The sequence below is a fragment of the Xyrauchen texanus genome, chromosome 44 (assembly GCF_025860055.1).
Source record: "Xyrauchen texanus isolate HMW12.3.18 chromosome 44, RBS_HiC_50CHRs, whole genome shotgun sequence".
Lineage (NCBI taxonomy): Eukaryota > Metazoa > Chordata > Actinopteri > Cypriniformes > Catostomidae > Xyrauchen > Xyrauchen texanus.
The window spans coordinates 28,239,361-28,261,035 of NC_068319.1; the positions used below are offsets into that span (position 1 = coordinate 28,239,361).

General features: G+C 37.5%; 1 protein-coding gene and 1 long non-coding RNA gene across 2 annotated transcripts in view; one reads left to right on the forward strand and one right to left on the reverse strand.

The window, feature by feature from the left end:
* Nucleotides 1–1,960, reverse strand: part of LOC127636519 (uncharacterized) — an 18,930-nt gene extending 16,970 nt beyond the window's left edge. Inside the window, exons 1-4 of the long non-coding RNA XR_007969615.1 lie at nt 1,884–1,960; nt 1,338–1,457; nt 609–673; nt 245–328 (exon numbers count right to left, since the gene is read on the reverse strand). This is a non-coding gene — a long non-coding RNA (uncharacterized LOC127636519). The remainder of the gene's footprint in view (nt 1–244; nt 329–608; nt 674–1,337; nt 1,458–1,883) is intronic.
* The window catches only part of snx30 (sorting nexin family member 30), a 27,577-nt gene continuing 7,738 nt past the window's right edge, over nt 1,837–21,675 (forward strand). Inside the window, exons 1-5 of the mRNA XM_052117052.1 lie at nt 1,837–2,032; nt 11,220–11,408; nt 18,730–18,840; nt 19,243–19,401; nt 21,319–21,508. Of these exons, the coding sequence (XP_051973012.1) occupies nt 1,910–2,032; nt 11,220–11,408; nt 18,730–18,840; nt 19,243–19,401; nt 21,319–21,508 (772 nt within the window). The 5' untranslated portion in view covers nt 1,837–1,909. The remainder of the gene's footprint in view (nt 2,033–11,219; nt 11,409–18,729; nt 18,841–19,242; nt 19,402–21,318; nt 21,509–21,675) is intronic.

A 21,675-nucleotide genomic window follows, 5' to 3' on the forward strand; every position in this document is an offset into this window, starting at 1 on the left:
ACTCTGAATCTGACACCGTCCTCGTAGACTGAATCGTTTGGTAAATAGTACTAAACAGTAAAAGGTTCATTTATAACAATAATATACCCTTACTGCCTGAAGTTTAAAATCTCTAGAAACTGCCTGGGCCCTGAACATCTGAATAAATCAAATTATATATTTTTTTTAAATACACATTTTTATTGTATTCTACAGGCTCACACAAAACAAACTATACAACTCTGTCTCTATAACAGACACTTACAAAAAAATATGTTGTGAATAATCAGAGTCAGAACAAATTTTGATAATCTCCCACACATGTTGATGCATCACGTCACTAGACTGTCTGAAAAGAAAGAAAAATAAAGGAAATGTTAACACCGCAACCAACAGGATAATCAGAATCAAAGTGACCATTTATGAGATTGACCCTCATATCAGATAAATAATCTTTCCCCTGAGTTCAAGGTCAGATGGGTAGTGAGTTAAATCATTGGGTCAGTAAAACTATTCAAACTTTAAATACAAGCATCATTCGGATACACTTAATATCAACCTAAATGAACCTACAATCGCTATAACACATTTCACTGTTAAAAGTGTAAATGTTTCTGCTTGTAACGTACCTCATACAAGCGTGTAGCTCCACATTGCTCGCACATGGACGGAAGTGTTCTTCTTCTGCATGTATCTAAAGCAGATTCGACTCTCAGTAAGCACATTACTGCGTCCTCTGGTAGCACTGCTAATTACATAAAACTCTAGGGCATAAACTTTGAAAATACAAGTGAAAATGTGAAAAATCACTCTCTAAAAGTGCTAGGAATGATAAACATGTAACACACTGGTGTGTGTCTTCACATGAAAAAAGAATCATGCTAATAAAGTAGCTTCTTTGTTGAATGGATAGTTTTATAGGTCTTCTCATTGACACTGACTTCTTGTTGTCTTTTCTTCACCCCTTATTTATAATTGTATAGTTCTCAATGGCAAAAAAGAAAAGAAAAACAAGTTCACCTACAAAGACGACTTGAACAATACAAGTTAAACTTAATCTACAGCATTTGTAGCATAAAGTTGATTACCACAAAAGGGTGTTGTACTTGCTTATTTTGATTACCTCCCCCAATCCCCCCTGGAAACTACAACTACAAGTGCCATACAGTAACCCAGATTTAGTGCTTTTTTAAGTAATCGAGAGAGTTCAACATATATAACAAATGCTGACGATTGAGCTTAACTTGAACCTAAAATATTCATTTAATGTCTTATTAAATATAGTGTTAATATTTTTTTATAAAATGAACATTCAGGGACTTGGGAAGCTCAGTGATTAAAGACACTAACTACCACACCTGGAGTCGTGAGTTAGAATCCAGGACGCGCTGAGTGAATCCAGCCAGGTCTCCTAAGCAACCGAATTGGTCCGGTTGTTAGGGAGGGTAGAGTCACATGGGGTAACCTCCTCATGGTCACTATAATTGGGAAAAAAATAAAAATAATAATTATTTATATATATATATATATATATATATATATATATATATATATATATATATATATATATATATATATATTATCTTGTTTTGTTATTTTTATTTCATGCCGTGCTCTTTTTTGTGCTGTTTATGTTTTGTTAATTTTGTATGTTTAACACCTCCCTAAACCCTTATTTATCATCGTACCTTCACACTTTTGTGTAGTTACAAAAGCATACAAATGAAATAAAATCGATATTTTGTTTTGTTTTTAACGAGTGACTTTTAACATGAAAAGTGTCGATGTTTTTCCGGAAGTGCGCGTGCATCTGACGCGTCAGCTGACTGTTTTACTTCCGCAGCTGCGCGGTGTCAGTCAGCTGACAGATGTGTTTGTGTTTGTGCAGCAGTGAATTCAAACACCTGCACGATCAAACAACAGCAGCGCGATGAGCACCGGCACCCCCAAACCACTGCCGTCTTCCGGGCAGAAATCTCTGCAGGACATTTGTCACCCGCTGTCCGCTGACGAGTCCGCGCTGAGTCTCCACAACAGCAGCACCGTAGAGAAGGTGAGCTCATCAGGGCTGCGCTGCCAAACATACGGACACAGAGAACATGGTTTAAAGCATCATTGGTGGGTGCATATATATATAATTTGTGGGCATTATAGCTGCGTCCCACCTGTGATGCTCAGAAGTGCTGTCTAGATAGGTTACGTTTCAAAATCTCAAGCAATAGTGATGTCCAGCTACCTTGTGCTGCCTGAAAGAATGTCATTATATTGCTTAACTGGTCAGGGTTTTTACTGTGTAAAAACAAATTAGAATGCAATTTCATTGAAGCACTATCAAAAAAGTTAAAAAGCTACAATGTTTATTGTTATCTGGACATGCAACATAGTACTGTCATACAAGGGCGTAGCACCACAATTTGGGCCCCCTGACCAATTTGGGTTTGTGGTGGGGATATTATCCAGTATAAAATGGAGGTCGGCCGAAATATCGGTTTTGCCGATTTAATCGGCACAATAACAGATTTCTGGAATCAGCAAAAATCCAATTGCGTGCTGGAGCGGCTGGGAATGGTTCGCTGTCGTTATACAGTATGAGAGCGGCCTCTAAATGCGAAAAAAAACCTGATCGCTTCACTGATGCCTTGTGATGTTTGTTTCGACACGTGAAACTGCACACCGTATGGAGCAGAACACTTCAGATACAGATTTAAAACATCAACAATGAAAAGCTATATGTCTACAGTAGACTAGATTATACATTGTCATATCATTATAAAGTAATTCATTTGTTGACTAGATGCTGCATTAGTAGAGAACATCAGTATGTTTGCCGACAAGGCTGAGAGGACGCTAACCTCAAGCGGTTAGAACAGTGTGACAAAAATACATGCAAGTCCTACCCAAATGTTTAAATGTCATGATTGTTACCATCTATTTGCATTAGTTTATATCCAGGTGGTCACATTTATGCATTCATTAGCCAGCTAAGTTGCATATTTAAAGCTAGTGACATGAGAAAGCAAATTCATATTTTCATGCAGCTGAGAGAAACGAATTAACAAATCAGAAATCCATCTGATTTCAATTCAGTCTTTTAATCCTCACTGTAATACGATGGTTTCAGTTTGTGTTCAGTCTGTTTGAACAGTCCCTGGCCTGTTGGTTGTGGGGAAAGTTGCGATCCTCCTTATTGTTGTTGCTGTGATGATTCATGAAGCATTCCATTCAACTAGGAGAGTCGGAATTTCCACCTTTCAACTGGGGAAAGTGAAACGGAATGACACTTTGTTTCTGAATTCTAACTTTTGAAACTCCTGCGGAAATCGTCAACTCCCATTTCATGTTGGTACCCAGGGAAGGTATGATTACAGTCCGTGACAAAAATTCCATTTATTTATTAGATAATATCCATTTACGATTCAAAGGTGTAAAATGTGTTTAGCAAACATTTTGGAGAGACAGGTGTTCAAAACACGGTTACTTACACTCTCTTCGTTTTGAATATTGTAACAATAGCATTGCAGCATCGTATATAAGTTTGGTTGCTATGAGACGTCTCTGACAATCAATGCTGCCACGTCCGAGTACTCGAGTACTCGTGCCCATTCCTACTCTCAGGTAGTTTTAAAAAGTCTTATCTTGCTAACTGATATTTTGGTTGCAATGTCCATTTAACTTAAATATAAAATACATTATTCTCAGCTCATGCTGTTAATTATGAAGGGCACTTCAGGTAACCATTCTAGTTAAACATTTTAAAATAATAATTTTACAAATTATATTTTGTCTGTTTTTTTATCATATTGGTTGCATTTTAGCTTTTGAAAAATTGTCAGATTTATTATATTCCATCAATAAATGTCTTTAAAACTTCATTTATTATTTACGTTTATTGTTTACATGCATAAATTGTTCCCTTTACAATTATTTACATTGATACTCAGAACACACGCTAAATCGGTACTGTCTCTTTAAATAGAGAACTGCATCTGAGTGCAACGACAGGTGATTTTGTTCCTCACATATTCTTTTGGTGGCTTAATGTGAGGAAAATTTCATATGTATCTCATGGAGTTCTGTAAATAAAAAAACAGTTAGGCTTCATAGATGAACATCTGATGGTAAAATTTGCACTTAAGTAAATATGTTTATACAGTAGATGTGTGAGTACCGGCAGATGTTGACAGTTTGGTTTGAATTGTGCACGTCACGTTATTAAGCTAAGAAAAACATTTTAATCCCCGAAATATGGTATAAAGTTAAGGTACTTTTAGTGAAAAAAAGCAGTCAGAGAGAGAGAAAATATATGAATATGAACTCATAAATTAATATAACACTTTAATAGAAGCATTTCAAACTGTTCTGAGGCCAGTGCAGACAGACAGCTAACAGCTGGGTAAGTCATTCACTAAATAGGGAGCATCCTATAGCACTCTATGCACTGCATTCACTCCAAAAATCTGACCAAAAGTTCAGTTTAAGGCTGCAGATGATGGTTGGATCACTCAACATGTTTGGTAGACATGAGATAATTGTAACCAGTTCTTAGATTCAGAATATATTATGTATAATTTTATATGAACACGGTTGGCAGTGATTGGATGATGCTGGCCATTACTTTGAATCAGAATTAATTATGCAAATTTCTGATGTAATGCCCGTAATGTCTCAAAAATCAGACTTTCTATAGCTTGGTATTATAATGTCTCAAAAATCGGACTTTCTATAGCTTGGTATTATTTAAAATTTCACAACTTCGTCCCACTGTCCACATTTTTTTTAGGGAAACGATTAGCTTGTTTATTATGTGCTACTATTTACAAATCAAAAAGGGAAATGGAAAATGCACACAGCAGTCACACCAGGATCTCAGGAGGATTACGTTAAGGTACTTTTAGAGAAAAAAAATAACAATCAAAGAGAGTAAATGTATGATCACAAACTTCTAAATAGAACTAGCAATATAGATTTTATATATAAAGTATTAAAATATATAAATGTTTAACATTTAATGGAACAATTGATGTTATAGGAAACTGTAGTAACACTAAAAAGAATTGTGTTGGAATGGAACCTGTAAATAGTGCACATTGAAATGAAATCAGATGGCATTGTGACGTGTATGTCACGACATGTATCATGACAGTATTCATTAACGAACCATTGCAAGAGTCTGATAATAGCGCTGGGTTCAGCTTGGTTTATCTCACTGAGATGCTGTCCTGTAATGTTTAGGCACACAGTTTTTAACTGTCAGGGGCGGTGGTAAGAATGAGAACAGATTTACCAAGTAATATTAAAAGGTAAATATATAATTAAAAAAATAATTGACCATAGTCCAGCTTAAAAGACCATAGCTACATTTCCATTGCTCAAGCACAAACCTAGATGTGCTGCTCATGCTCAGAGAGTGTGTGCACTCAAAATGTATTGTTTAGGAGCTACATCATTATACGTGGTAAAATTTGTATTGTAAAAATGATATGCTGGTGCTTGCTGATGAAATAAATAGTCAACTAAGAATATCTGTTGCACCTTCTTATAACTTTCACCTCTGTTGATTTTGGAAGTGTATTTAGGATTTTCTCAGAACTCATGTGTCGGCAGGCACGTATGCAGAAAATATATGGAACAATTTCATGACGTGTCCATTATTAAGAGTTCAACATGATATTGGGTCGACATGTCCATGTGTTTGTGACAAGTGCAGTTTCACAGAGACTGGCTCATGTGATGCGAGTTTATCACAAATTTTGGCTTAAAAATAATAGTACACTGTAGAGTTCAACCAAAATGAAAATTCTCTCATCATTTACTCACCCTCATGCCATCCATGTGTATGACTTCCTATCTTCTGCTGAACACAATCTAAGATTTTTAGAAGAATATCTCAGCTCTGTAGGTCCATACAATGCAAGGGAATGGTGACCAGACCTTTTGAAGCTCCAAAAATCACATAAAGGCAGCATAAAAGTAATCCATACGACTCCGGTGGTTTAATATACAGTTGAAGTCAGAAGTTTACATACACTTATGTTGAAGTCATTAGAACTAATTTTTTTAACCACTCTACAGATTTCATATTAGCAAACTATAGTTTTGGCAAGTCGTTTAGGACATCTGCTTTGTGAATGACATGAGTAATATTTCCAACAATTGTTTACAGACAGATTGTTTCACTTTTAATTGACTATATCACCATTCCAGTGGGTCAGAAGTTTGCATACAAAAAGTTAACTGTGCCTTTAAGCAGCTTGAAAAATTCCAGAAAATTATTTTTGGCAATTAGCTTCTGATAGGCTAATTGGAGTCAAATGAAGGCGTGCCTGTGGATGTACAGTATTTTAAGGCCTATCTTCAAACTATGTGCCTCATTGCTTGACATGATAAAATCAAAAGAAATCAGCCAAGACCTCAAAAAAATAATAATTTGTAGACCTGCACAAGTCTGGTTCATCCTTAGGAGCAATTTCCAAATGCCTGAATGTACCACGTTCTGTACAAACAATAGTATGCAAGTATAAACACCTTGGGACCACACATCCATCATACCGCTCAGGAAGGAGATGCATTCTGTGTCCTAGAAATTAACATGGTTTGGTGTGAAAATTGCAAATCAATCCCAGAACAACAAAATTATATATTGAAGCAACATCTCAAGACATCAGCCAGGAAGTTAAAGCTTGGTCGCAAATGTGTCTTCCAAATGTACAATGACCCCAAGCATACCTCCAAAGAAAATTTGTGGGCAGAACTGAAAAAGCATGTGTGAGCAAGGAGGCCTACAAACCTGACTTGGTTACACCAGTTCTGTCTGGAGGAATGGGCCAAAATTCTTAAAACTTATTGTGAGAAGTTTGTGGAAGGCTACCCAAAATGTTTGACCCAAGTTAAACAATTTAAAGGCAATGCTACCAAATACTAATAACTATGTGTATGTAAACTTCTGACTTTGACTCGCTTCATAAGACATACAGTTAATCACTTGAGGTGACTGAAAGATCAATATTTCAGTCCTTTTTACTATAAATCTCCACTTTCACTTTCATGTTCTTTCACATTCTGAAAGTGAAAGTGGAGATTTATTGTAAAAAAGGATTGAAATATTGATCTGTTTCTCACCCACACCTATCATATCACTTCAGTAGACATGGATTAAACCACTGGAGTCATATTACTTTCATGTTGCCTTTATGTGATTTTTGGAGCTTCAAAGGTCTGGTCGCCATTCACTTGCATTGTATGGACCTATGTAGCTGAGATATGAAAATTCGTTATTTTTGTTCAGCAGAAAAATTTAATTCATACACATCTGGAATGGCATGAGGGCGAGTAATGATTAGAGAATTTTAATTTTTAGGTGAACTATCCCTGCATGCATGAAACAGAAGACCATTTATCATTACTCAATTTGAGTTGCTCTGCAACTTCCCTATTTATTAGATGTATTATTAGTTAAAATGCTGAGAATACTGTTGTGTAAAACCTACTCAGAAAAAATCTTGCTCTTATTAAAACGTGAATACTTGAAGATTTTAGGAGCAGAATAGGGAAGGCTTATTTTTGATGAATTGCATTCTAGCACATTAAAGTCATTGGGGATAGTTATGATGATCCGTCCATGCTAAGCATTGACAAGACAATATGTGATTGAAGACTTTTATTCATAGTAAGAATGATTATTGCCATTTATAGAAAAAGTTTATGAACTGTGACAGACATACCAATATTTCAATTTTATTACGTTTATATGTAACGGCAGGAGCTGTCAATTCATGTGAAATCTTTGACCAAAGAGGCGGGTTCTATGTTGGGGCAGTGCACTATTTTCTTTTACAGGGCCTCATTTCTGCAGCTCAGCAAAAAGCAGCTCTAAGAACTTGTTTCAGCACTCAAAATGGGCATGTGATCAGGAAAAAGCGTCACAGTTTCCTCAATGCTGGATCTGAAAAAAGGATGTTAGTTATATGTAACATTTTATGCAACTTTCCTGTTTTATGTCCAAACTTGTTTATAGCTGGTTCACATTGAAACATTGATTTATAGTGGAATTTTTTTTTTGTATCTTTCTTTTGTAACAAGTTTTTAAAATAATGTATCTTATATAAAATTACTTGGGCTGTCAATCGATTAAAATGTTTAATCAAATTAATTACATGGTATGCTGATTAATCGAATTAATTTTGTATATATTTGCTGAGTAAACCCCTCAAATAACAGTAATCAATATACACTATAATGATAAAATTTTTATTAATTATTATATTTAAATAATTATAAAAAATATATATATTATAAAACATTATGATTCAGATCATTATAATGCATTACAGTATTGTGGCAGACAAGTAAATCATTGATAAGACAATATAAAATGTGGCTTTAGAATCCAATATATTGTTTATTTTCATTTTACTGAACAAAAGCCAATCATTGGCATATAGCTTAAAGCAATCTATTTTGCAACTGAATTCTTCAATTAGTCAGAGACGGATGTATTATAAGGGTTTTTCTTAGGACGCGTCAATGTACACCTGCATTTGATGGACGATTATTTAAGCATCTCACTTTGTTTACGTCACGTTATAAACTGTTTTTAGGAGGCTGTGTCAAGTTAAACATCGTTTGAAATTTAGAAAAACAGGGCTTGAGATCCCTGCATTTGGATTTGTGTTCCATCAAGCTGTGTTTGAACGAATGAGCTCTAAAAAACAGTTTGAACACATTCTTATCTTGTGTAGAAATGTTGGTGGTGAGTGTGGTTTGTTCTCTCATTAAGCTGCAGGTTGCCTATACAGCCGAGGTTTTGCTTACTGCTCCCTGGAGAAAGCAGGTGGTACTTCAAGCTTGAATTGCTCCTTTGGTAGCACACCCTTCAGCTGTCACAATTAAAAAATTTTAGTGCGTTCTACTTGTATATTTATTTTGAAAATATGTATAACTAATAAGTACTGTGCTTAAAAGAAATTTACTTGATTAAAAGTGAGTTACTAAAATCTAATTACAGAAATTTAAAATGTAATGCATTGCACTACATTTTATACTAAAAAGAATTTAGATTACAGTAATGAATTACTTTGTAATCAGATTACATCCAACACTTTCTTTAATAACAAACATTTATGGTTCTGTAAATACTGAAGATATTAATATATTTAAAATCAAACAAAATAATGTGTATTAGCGCTGACCGATATGCAATTTAAAAAAATAAATAAATACCAATTCGTCGCAGATTGCAGTGGTTCCTCCGACTCCCGCTGGCTGGCAGTGACTTCTCCGTCTGCCGGCTCCTCCCCGGCAAGGACTTCATGACTGCGCATCCCTTCTCCTTTCCCAGGTTTCGGCACCAGAGTAACGGTTAAAGGATGGGCATGGAGAAGTTAGTCAATGTAAACTTAAATTACATAAATTCAACTTTGTGTCTCTCTCGAACTGGCATCTCCGGCTCCCCTTTATCTCTCTCTCCCACTGATTAGGTGACTCTGTGCCGGCCATGCACCCTCACGGCCCGGCCATGCCCTCCTCCTCATCATAGAATCTAACATGTAAGTCAGTGTCCTGTCTCATATAAAAACGATGTGTTTAAGGTTATTGGCCCATATCTCAAGACACAGGAAACAGTTTGGTATTGCACCTTACCTGAATAACGCATCCAAGCAAGTTTAGTGGTTAATTTGTGAAGATAACTCTTGAGTTTTGAGATTTGTTTTGTTATTTCTACAGTAACACAAATAACAAGCATACTAATGTTGGCTAGTATGCTCTCTGAAAATTGACTAACTAGCCAGAAAAGTTTCATGTTTAATATGACAGTTATTAAATTGAGGTTTGATTTTAAAATGAACCAGTAATATTTCAGAGCTACATGTGTGGATCATGCTGCTTGTATTAATGTGAACTGCAGTTACCTCAAAGCAATGTTATTGTTTCTGCAAGGCTACATGTCACACATATTGCGTATGAGGTGGCCTTCATTTTGTTGCTGTTTTAGGAATATGTTTTTGACGAGGAGAGGGTGGCCGGGCCGTGAGGTGCACGTGGCCACGCTGCGTGTGTGTGTGTGTGTGTGTGTGTGTGTGTGTGTGTGTGTGTGTGTGTGTGTGTGTGTGTGTTATATTTTTTTTTAAGTTGAGTTTTACCATTAAACTTTACGTTGACGTTTCAGCCAGTTCCCGCCTCCTCTTTGCCCACCTTTACTTGTCACATTTGTGCTGAAACTGGGACTTTGGTGGAAGACAATTCTGCCCTGGATACCTCGCTGCTGGCTCAAGAACGCGATGCCGAGGATACATGATCTGTTAGTACTAGAGCGGTTCATCAGCAGGCTAACGAAAGGGACAGCTGAGCGAGTCCAGTGCTATCGCCCGGCATCTCTGATGGAGGTGTTCCAGCTGGCTGAGGACCAGGTGGGCGGTGTGTCCGGGAGCTGCCAAGTTTTAGTTTTTCCTCCTCTCTCTCACTCTCTCCTTCTCTTGCTCCTCTCCTTCCTCTAGAGTTGTTCCTGTTTCCCGGAGGCGAGGAAAACCATCCAGTGCTGGGGCGACCGAAAGGGCAGCGGCTCCTCTCCATAAATGGGGGGTGTAAGGCCAGAGAGCTCCCCGGCCTTAGTCGGGTGTTAGTGATATATGATGAGCGACAACAGTGCGGTGCGAGACCATAATGGACACCTGGAGCGAATTATCTCGCCCAGCTGTTGGTGATTGCGGTGTTGGCGGCGAGGGATAAAGCCGCAATCAGAGCTGCAGTCGAGAGAGAGACAGAGAGAAAGAGACACAAGGAAGCTGTGTGTCTTTCTGGAGCTGAAAAGTACCCCGTTAATGTGTTTGTGCTGCTGAAAAGCAGTGGTGTTGACAGTTTTGTTACACTGAAAAGTGCTAAAAATAAAGAGTCTTGCATTGGAGGTTTGCCCGGCTCCTACATCCTTCAGAGAGTTAAAGAACTTTGTTGCAAAGTTGTTGTAAATAAAGGGTTGAAAGTGGTTTCATGTGCTAAAGAATGTAATATTTCTGTAATCACAAATTTGGTACTGCATTGTGATTATACGAGTGGTGGTTGAGTTGTTGACTATTTATGGAATAGTTCACCTAAACTGAAAATTCTTTCAGGATTTACTCACCCTCATGTAATTACAAACCCACATAATTTTCTTTCTATATTTCTTGTCAACGCAGTAACTCTCTTTGAATGAAATATCAGTGTTTCATTATATTTACTCATTGATTATTTTGCTCCGCCCCCAGGACCTGATCCTGCCCAACGGGACTCCATTAGACACATCAAGCCCCGCCTCCTCCTCTTCTCTACTAAACCGACTACAGCTAGATGATGATTTGGACGGAGAGACACGTGACCTGTTTGTGACTGTAGACGACCCCAAGAAACACGTATCCACCATGGAGACATACATCACCTACAGAGTGTGCACAAAGGTCAGAGGGCAATACTCAAAGCAAATCCATTGAGATATACATTACTTTATAACAATGTGCTTTTGTCTACCACCCCTGGAGTTGTAAGTTCGAATCCAGGGTGTGCCGAGTGACTCCAGCCAGGTTTCCAAATTGGCCTGGTTGCTAGGGAGGGTAGTCACGGGGTAACCTCCTCATGGTCGCGATTAGTGGTTCTCGTAAGTTGTGCATGGATCGCGGATAGTAGCATGAGCCTCCACATGCGGAGTCTTCGCGGTGTCATGCACGATGAGCCACGTGATAAGATGCGCAGATTGACGTCTCAGAAGTGGAGGAAAATGAGACTTGTCCTCCGCCACCCATATTGAGGTGAGCAACTGCGCAACCACGAGGACCTACTAAGTAGTGGGAATTGGGCATTCCAAATTGGGAGAAAAGGGGATAAAAAAAACAATGTGCTTTTGTTACTGGTGCAGTCCTATTAGTGTGATATCAGAGAGATTTATTCAAATGTTCTCAAGATAAGAAGTCTTTAAAGGGAGTGTTGTGGACTAGTGGTTGTAAATCTGTGTGGTAACTGAAAGACTGTGGGTTTGAATTTCAAGGGTTAATATAAGTTATTTTGTATTATTTACTAATTATTTTTATAATTATAGATAATAATTAATGTTTAATTTCATCATCAAAATGGCATCTAATCAGTAAATTCTTAACTTTTGACATGTGAAAATAGATTTCATTGCATTTTTTTTTGCCAAATCTTTTTCAATATTTTTTCTAATTATTGTTATTATTATTACTACAGTGAAAATTACATTTTACTCTATAGTTGTAGTATATTTTAATTTAATTTCTTCAATTTCAGGCATCTAGATTTTATTTTGAATCGTGCTTTTATTATGTGTTTTTTGCCAGAAGCTTCACTTTTCCTTATAAATAGTTTGTGACATGGCCCAATGTGATCATTAAAGACTTTTAAGTCACATCTGAAATCTCATCTCTTTACACTGGCCTTTGAGTCTGACAAATGAAATGTAGGAAACAGTTTTGGAGTGTTTGTTTTTAGATTACTGGTGTATGTGGTAATTTTGAAATGTTATGTTTTAAATGTTATTACTGTGAAGCACTATGGTCAACTCTATTGTTTTAAATGAGATCTAAATAAAGCTGAGCTGAGATTAAAGTGCAAATGCTGTGATTTTAATTATATAAATATATATTTAGCATGTGCTGCATGGTTCACAATGGATAAGTGCTCTGCTCTGTCATCTCGTACAATGTGAATGATTCTCAATGTCTGTGGAGTTTCTAGTGGATAAGCAGTCACATTTATTTAAAGTACGCAGCTCGTCCACACTAAGATTGCAGCCTTTAACGGTTTAATAAATCACACCAGGACATGTCATTTTAATTTGATTGTCAATTTCAGTATAAGCAGTAAATGCACATGTTCAAAATGTTCAAATGCACATGTTCAAAATAAGCCTATGAGCATTGTAAAGCTGTCATGTGTAAGTCACACTGCGTGCTGGTACCGGATTAAGTATGGGTTTTGCAGTGCTTGTTCAAGTAAGAGCAGGGGAGTCATCACTTTGATCAGTAATTATTTAAAATTCAAATGTCTCATACGGATCAAAGATAATTTAGGAAGATTCATTATTGTTTTAGCTGAAAAACAGGGGCAAAACATTATTTTGGCTAGAATATTTGCACCCAACACTGATGATCAGAACTTTTTTATAGATCTAGAAGGCAAGCTACAATCCTTTATTATATGAAAGAGAGCTGCAGCACCATATGTCATCCAATTGTCTTAGAGAGTTGAACCAGCTAAGATAAATGTACAATACTATACTGTCGCTGAAGGTTGAATTCAGGGCAAAACGGACATATTTTGAGTCTGGCGACAAAGCAGTGAAACATCTTGCCAGATACATATTTAAGAGAGGGTGTTTTCCACCATTCTTTCAGTGAAGTCTTCTGGAGGCAATATATTTACTTCTGCCAAAGATATTCATAAAGCCTTTCAAGATTTCTATTTCAATCTTTATAGCTCCATGTCTTGATCTACTGATCAGGATATTAGCAACTTCGTAGATCCATTAGAACTTCCCAAATTGTCGAGTGATCAAAAAACTATCTTGACTCCGATATTAATTTGGAGGAGCTTGTTGAGGTAATTAAAGCCTTGCCAACTGGGGCCAGATGTTTTTTTTGCAACAGAATATTTTTTAGATCTTATGTCACAGAACTGGCTCTAATTATGTTGGAAGTTTACACAGAGTCATTAAAAAAAGTGAACTACCATCAACCATGATACAAGCCCTGATCAGTCTCATTCTTAAAAAAGATAAGGACCCAAATTAATGTAAAAGATATCATCCAATTTCCCTGATCCAGTTAGATGTAGAAAATATTGTCTAAAATTCTGGCTAATCGATTAAGTAGAGTAATTACATATACATATAGATCAAGTGGGGTTTATTCATGGTCATAGTTCTTCTGATAATATTAGATGTTTTATAAATATTATGTGGCCTGTAGCGAATTATCAGACCCTGATCGCTGCCATCTTAGTTGACGATGAGAAGGTGTTTGATAGGGTGGAATGGGACTACCTTTTAAGATTTTGGAAATGTACGGGTTTGCGAACACTTTTATTGGGTGGATTAAGTTACTTTATAAACAAGTGTTGGCAGCAGTGCTGACTAATGTATTCATTTCAGATTATTTTTCTCTTGGTAGGGGAACCCGGCTAGGCTGTACTCTCTCCCCTTTATTGTTCTGTCTTGCCCTGGAACCATTAGCAGCCGAAAAACGAAAAAAGGATTTTCTTGGTATTGTAGCAGGAAGTGTGGTGCATAAACTTCAACTCTACGCAGATGATATCTTATTATTTGTCTCTGAACATAGTAGATCTATGCCTGGCCTCCATAAAATTATTAATTCCTTCTCCAAATTTTGTGGATACAGGGTGAATTGTTCTAAATCGGAAGCTTTTGCTCTGACAGCATATTGCCCTGCCATGGCTTTCTAACTGGTGCCTTTCAATGGCCCAAGCAAGGCATTAAGTATTTAGGCATTTTATTTCCAGCAAAATTGAGAGATTGAGTTAATTTTGACCCATCAATGAAATGGTTCTTATGTGATGTGGATAGGTGGGCTTCACTACATTTGTCTATGGCTGGGAAGGTCAAATATATAAAAATGTATTGTATCCCAAAATTAAATTATCTGTTACAGTCTGTCTACTGAAAGTTCCTCTTTGTTATTTTAAAAAAAATGATAGAATATCTAAGTCCTTTATTTTGAATGGTAAACAACCTTGGTTGCATTTCCTAGCTAACATAATTTCACTAATCATCAGCAGCACCTGGGAAAGTGTGAACGAGTACTAGTCAGGTCAAATCGTTCTGATTGGATTATAAGAGCAGACTGATTGCTATAAAAAGAGGGAAGAAGTGCTTCCAATCATTGTGTTCTTGTTTGCAAAGTTCCCTCTAAAGAAAGACGTGCAGCCATCATCACTTTGCATCAAAATGGCCTCACATGCAAGAAATTGCTGCAAAGAATACTGCACCTGAAAGAACCATTTACCGGATCATCAAGAACTTCAAGGAGAGAGGTTCAACTGCAGTGAAGAAGGCTGCAGGACATCCCAGAGTATCCAGCAAGTGCCAAGACCGTCTCCTCCTGAGTCCACTATGGAATCGTGTCACCACCAGTGCAGAGATTGCTCAATATTGGCAGCAGGTTGGTGTGAGTGCATCTGCACGCACAGTGAGGTGAAGACTTTTGGACAATGGCCTGGTGTCAAGAAGGGCAGCAAAGAGGCCACTTCTCTTCAAGAAAAACATCAAGGACAGACTGATTCTGCAGGAAGTGCAAGGATTGGACACAGAAAATTGGTGCAAAGATATTTTCTCTGATGATGCCTCCTTCCATCTGTTTGGGACATCTGGAAAATCGATAGTCCAGAGAAGAAAAGGTGTACGCTACCATGAGTCCTGTGTCGTGCCAACAGTAACGCATCCTGGGACCATCCATGTGTAGGGTTGCTTTTCATCCATGGGAGTGGGCTCTCTCACAATTCTGCCCAAAAAACACTGCCATGTATAAAGAATGGTATCAAAAAGTCCTGCAAGAGCAACTTCTCCCAATGACCCAGGATAATTTGGTGATGATCCGTGCATTTTCCAGCATGATGGAGCACCATGTCACAAGGCAAGAATAATAATGAAGTGGCTCGGAGATGTTTACATTTTGAAATTTTGGATCTGTGGCAAGGTAACTCCCCAGATCTTAATCCCATAGAGATAATTTTGTCAGTCCTCAAAAGGCGAGTGGACAAGCAGAAGCCCACAAATTGTGATCAACTCCGAGCACTAATAAGGCATGAATACATCGCCATCAGTCAGAATTTGGCCCAGAAGCTGATATCCAGCATGCCAGAGTGAATTGCAGAGGTTATGAAGGACAAGGGCCAACACTGTAAATATACTCGTAATAGACTCTGCATATATTGAGTGTTTTTGCCAATAGAAGCCTTTAAAACTTATGAAATGCTTATCAATGTTTTCCAGTATACCATAGACACATGTGAAAAAAATTTCTACAAATACTGAAGCAGCAAACTTTGCAAAACACAAAATTGATGTCATTGCCAATACTTTTGGCCACGGCTGTATATTAGACACTTAATGGCTACTTTTTTATTATTATTCATTCCAAGTCATCCATTTCAAAAGCATTTTAAATTTTTTTTGGACCTTGAGCCGCAAAACCAAAATCGATCTGCATTCCCACCATCTGACCAATAGCTACACAGCATTTCCCTAAATCCTGCCCTTAAAATGCCGCCCTGGTGCCAATGCCACTCACCCCGCCCATTTCACAAGCAAGAGGGTAGCTCAAGCTGTGGTATCATGTTATCTAGAATATCGAGTTTAAATCAACTGTAAACATAAGCTAGCTAGCTAGCAAGAAATGTTAGCGTTGACAATTCACAGATTGTAACTGCCATGGTGTCCCAAGTGGTCTCTTTACTGCGGCACAATGTCCCAGCACACCGTCCATGATCTCAAACCATTGAAATGTATTTCTTGGGCACTGCTTTGTCCATTGTAGATTTTAACAGGTTTGTACTCTGCCTGCAATTTTGTATTTTTCCTGAACCTGTACCGTTAGCACTGGATACTTTTGAAGATCTTTGTGCTGACCCTCTGACCTGACTCCGCTTTTGACCCTGCCTCAATCCCCAGTTGGCCTTGTTTGGCCCAAGGGTCAAAGAGGCATGATGAAGCCCTGGAAGTGACTGTGGGAACACAACTATCACGCACTAGCATGCCCTAATTTGGTCCGATAGTGGAAATACGGTTATTGAACCTTGTGAACACAACTCAAGGTGGACTAATGAAAAATCCTGTGTGCTGCTTCTCTCAGAAGTTCCATCAAAGCAGCCAATCAGATAAGGACTGATTAACTTCAGAAAGCATTTTCCAGTTTTGTGTGGTATGCGCATTAGACATTAGAGCACGGTCCGTGAGACTAGCTTGACCCCAGCGACAGCACCAGAAGAAGATGCATTCTTGTGTTCAAACACAGCTGGATGGAGCGCAGTTCTGAATGCAGGGATTTCAATCCATAAAAAATGTCACACAGGGATTGTGTGAACAATTTTGAAAGATGTAGTAAACAAATTGTTAAATCAGAGTTTTGATTCATTAAAATGGACAGTTTGAACCGATTCATAGAAATGAATTTAACGTGCCAACTTGAAGACCATTTATGCTACGCTATTAAAAGCGCGCTCATTACTCAAGGAGTAATCACGAAACTAGTCTAATGACTGGCTGTTTAGGAAACAAATAAAAAGTGCAGAATAATTACAGCAATATTCATCATGGTGCTTAAATTTATATTGGCAGCAAAACCATCGTGAATATATTGAAATTATATGATATATCGCCCAGCCCTGTCCCGTTGACTACAAAATTTTTGTTGTTGTGACGACCCTACTGTCATCAGATCAGTTTCACTAACCACAGACTTAAATGCTGTTGTGTAGCTCTTGTGTCAGTTGTTGGCAGATTCTGCATCATATAGATGTATTAATTAAAACAGCCATAAACCACATGAAGACCTGCATTTCCTATTAGGTCTTTGTAAAGTCATTGCTGTTTTTTGTGTATTTCGAAAAACAGTGATACGCCACAGCAAAAACTGTACTTTATGAGGAGATTGATAAACTTTGGTTAAAACAAAGAATTAGAGATGTTTGTGTTTTAGTGACTGATTGTGTTGAATTAAATGAACCGTTCAACCAAAAATGAAAATTCTCTCATCATTTACTCGCCCTCCTATCATCCCAGATGTGTATGACCTTATTTCTTCTGCAGAACACAAAGATTGTTAAAAGATTATCTCGGCTCTCTGTAGGTCCATACAATGCAAGTGAATGGTGAACAAATTTTGGAAGCTCCGAAAAGCACATAAAGGCAGGATAAATGTAATCTAAAAGACTCCAGTGGTTTAATCCATGTCTTCTGAAGACATTCAATTGGTTTTGGTTGAGAACAGACCAAATAGTAACTAATATTTCACGGTTCATCTTTCCATTGCGGTCTCTATGCAGGGTAATGTTTTGTAGCTCGATTATACTTTCAAGTTTCCTAGCGCTAGAGGATGCTAGTAAGTGTAATCAAGCTTGATATCGTGATTGCCAAGGATACTGCAGATATCAAGATTTATAGTTACAAAGAAGTTGCATTTTATTCTGTTCTCACCCAAAACCGATCGAATTGCTTCAGAAGACTTGGATTAAACCACTGGAGTCATATGGATTAATTTTGTGCTGCCTTTATGTGCTATTTGGTGCTATAGAGAAGCAAGCAATCTGGTCTGGAAAAACAAGCTCAAAATAAGCCACTTGCCCCATTTATCACAATAGAACTTGTACATTTTAATTACAGATCTGCTTCTGAGTCAAAACCCGGCCGCATCAAAACTGAATTAATGCATCATATCTAACATTAATACAGTGAAGACTTGGAATCAACTGAGAAAAGTACTTTTTACATCTAATAATGTTTTCCTTCTATATGAATTAGCCATGCATGCATATGTAGTAATTAGACATAGTTGTTAAAAAGGTCTTCATTCACAGAATATGACATCAACAATGGGTAATTAGACAAAGAAATGAGTGATGGAGCAGTTTCCTTCAGGCTCAAAGTACGTTGAATTTTTTCAGGCAACATGGGGGAAATGGGGTAGTTCCAAAAAGTGTTACAATAGAAATTCACAAGTTATTCACCTGTTTCTTCTTGTGTGCAACCAACAGACCACCAGAACAGAGTTTGACCTGCCCGAGTACTCAGTAAGACGACGCTACCAAGACTTTGACTGGCTGAGGAACAAATTAGAAGAGAGTCAACCCACCCACCTTATTCCAGTATGTAGAGGAAGACTCCCTATAACACTGCTCCTAAAAACACAGCTGTTGCTGCAGTGACACTCTGCTTTGATACATTTCTGCTTTCAATGCTGCTTTACATTGTATTTCACAGTTCTCTTCAGTAATGTCCTTAATTATAGGATTTTTGTACTGAAGCCTGTAATATAGAACTTCAACAACAAAGTGTCTAAAATAAAGTAGGTGCCAATAATACTTTTAAATAGATTAGTTTTGACATGAAATAATACTGTATATTTATTACCTGCGTAGATTGTTCTGTATATCCATGCAATTAAGAGCTCTCTAAATCCTGTCGAATATTGTGACCTGATGGCTTTTGAAGACAGTTATGTTTTATGTCACGTGATGGACTCTGCATTTGTGGTTGTTTCTCTGTAGCCCTTGCCTGAGAAGTTTGTGATGAAGGGAGTGGTGGATCGGTTTTCAGAGGAGTTTGTGGAGACCAGGAAGAAGGCACTTGATAAGTTTCTCAAACGTGTAGCAGACCACCCGGTCCTCTCTTTCAACGAACACTTCAATGCCTTTCTTTCAGCAAAGGTCAGTACTTTAGTGTTTTTACTCCACTTTAAACACCATTATTAAAAATATAAAGGTATTGAACAAATAGCACTTGTTTGGAACACCATGGTCCTAATAATGTGCCCGACGTGGTCTTCTACTCTTGTAGACTATCCGCCTCAAGGTTTGATGTGTTATGCATTCAGAGATGCTATTCTGCTCACTACAATTGTACAGAGGGGTTATCAGAGTTACCATAGTCTTTCTGTCTGCTCTAACCAGTCTGGACATTCTCCGTTGACCTCTCTCATCAACAAGGTGTTTCCGTCCACAGAACTGTCGCTCACTGGATATTTTTTGTTTTTGGCACCATTTGGAGTAAATTGTAGAGACTGTTGTGCATGAAAATCAGCAGTTACAGAAATACTCAAACCAGCCCATCTGGCACCAACAATCATTCAATTGTCGAAATCACTGAGATCAAATTTTTTCCTCATACTTATGGTTGATGTGAACATTAACTGAAGCTCCTGACCTGTATCTGCATGATGTCCTGCCTTACACTGCTGCCACATGATTGACTGATTAGATAATCACATAAATAAGAAGGAAGTTACAAAGATTTCCTCACATCAACATTGAAATGTATTAATATAACTATAAACTGCATAGGCCCAGCAATGTGCAACATAATTAATTAAAGCTGGGTATTGATACAGATTTCCCGCTTCGATTCAAAAGCTCTCGATTCCATTTCACTCAATTAGATTCCAATTAATTTGTGTATATTTCAGTTGTGATGTCCATTTTGCTTCCATACGAAAGAAATTCTCTGTAAACAAAAATGTACTGTGATATGTAGAACAAGTGCTGAAATGGTACTTCCACTTTAAGAATAGTGGCAGTTCAATGAGTCTCACAGAAAATTGTCAGTTGAGCCGATATTAAGGGGACTGGATTTGAATGGCTTCTTTACCACATTTGAGCTGTGTTATTAGAATTACATTTCTTTTTTGTTGTTTTTGTGTCTTTTTTTTCTATATTTTTATGTAGTCCTACAATTAATATCAATCAACAATTTTATAAGTTCATGAACAACAGAAGTGTGATTTACCCATGAACCTGTATTATGTAGTCTAGTTTACCTTGCGTAGTTTTGTTAATAGTTTTTGATGATGAGGGCTTGTCAAGCAACCTGTCAAAGTTAACGTCTGCCTTCGCAAACTTCAACCGAATGACAGATGAATTTCCATCAAAATATTGTTAAGAGTTTGATTGGAAAAAAGATATGGTATGATTAAAAGATTTTAAAATATATTTTTGGTTTTCTTGATTTGCCATTTTATTTATAGCTATCCTAACTGCCCAATTATGTGTTGCATATTATTTTATGCATTCATTTGTTTTTCCTAACTGTAATCAACTAATTTTTGGGTCCCGACCCACCAGTTGAGAATCTCTACAGTATAATATTTTGCCATTGCATGACAAATAGTACAAAATGCAACAGGACCAATAATACCTCACAGGGTTAAACCTAAACTAATGCTTTGGTTCACAAATAATTGTAAATTTCCATTTATGCTACATGTTTACTGTCTTAGGTCTCTTTAGAAACACAAAACCACTGTGTAAGAATTGTACATGTAGTTTTATATGTGTCCTGCTTCAGGGCTGTGTAGTTGGTCACAGTGCAGTGCTCTGGCAGTATGTTGGAATGCAAATACTGGAAAAATGATTCATTAAATACTTACAAGCTGTTTATGACCCCAAGATTCAGATGTTTAGGTTTCTGTTGGGAATGACTTTACAGCTATGAACATTTGCAATATGTTGACTGTATATATTTCAAAATTGAAAGCATGTTTGTAAGTCAGTTTAATTTTGTTGTTTTTACAGTTTTTTTTTTTCTTCTCTTGGCTGTGAGACAGGACTGATGTATGCTTTTCTCTTCAGGACTTGAATAAGCGTCTGGGACTGGCTCTGCTCACTAAAATGGGGGAATCGGTGAAGTATGTCACTGGCGGTTATAAACTGAGGGGGCGGCCAATAGAGTTTGCAGCCATGGGTGACTATCTGGAGGTGTTCACACAGAAACTGGGCACCATAGACAGGATAGCACAGAGGATCATCAAAGAGCAATTGGGTAATTCCATCCATCCATCCATCCATCCATCCATCCATCCATCCATCCATCCATCCATCCATCCATCCATCCATCCATCCATCCATCCATCCATCCATCCATCCATCCATCCATCCATCCATCCATCCATCCATCCATCCATCCATCCATCCATCCATCCATCCATC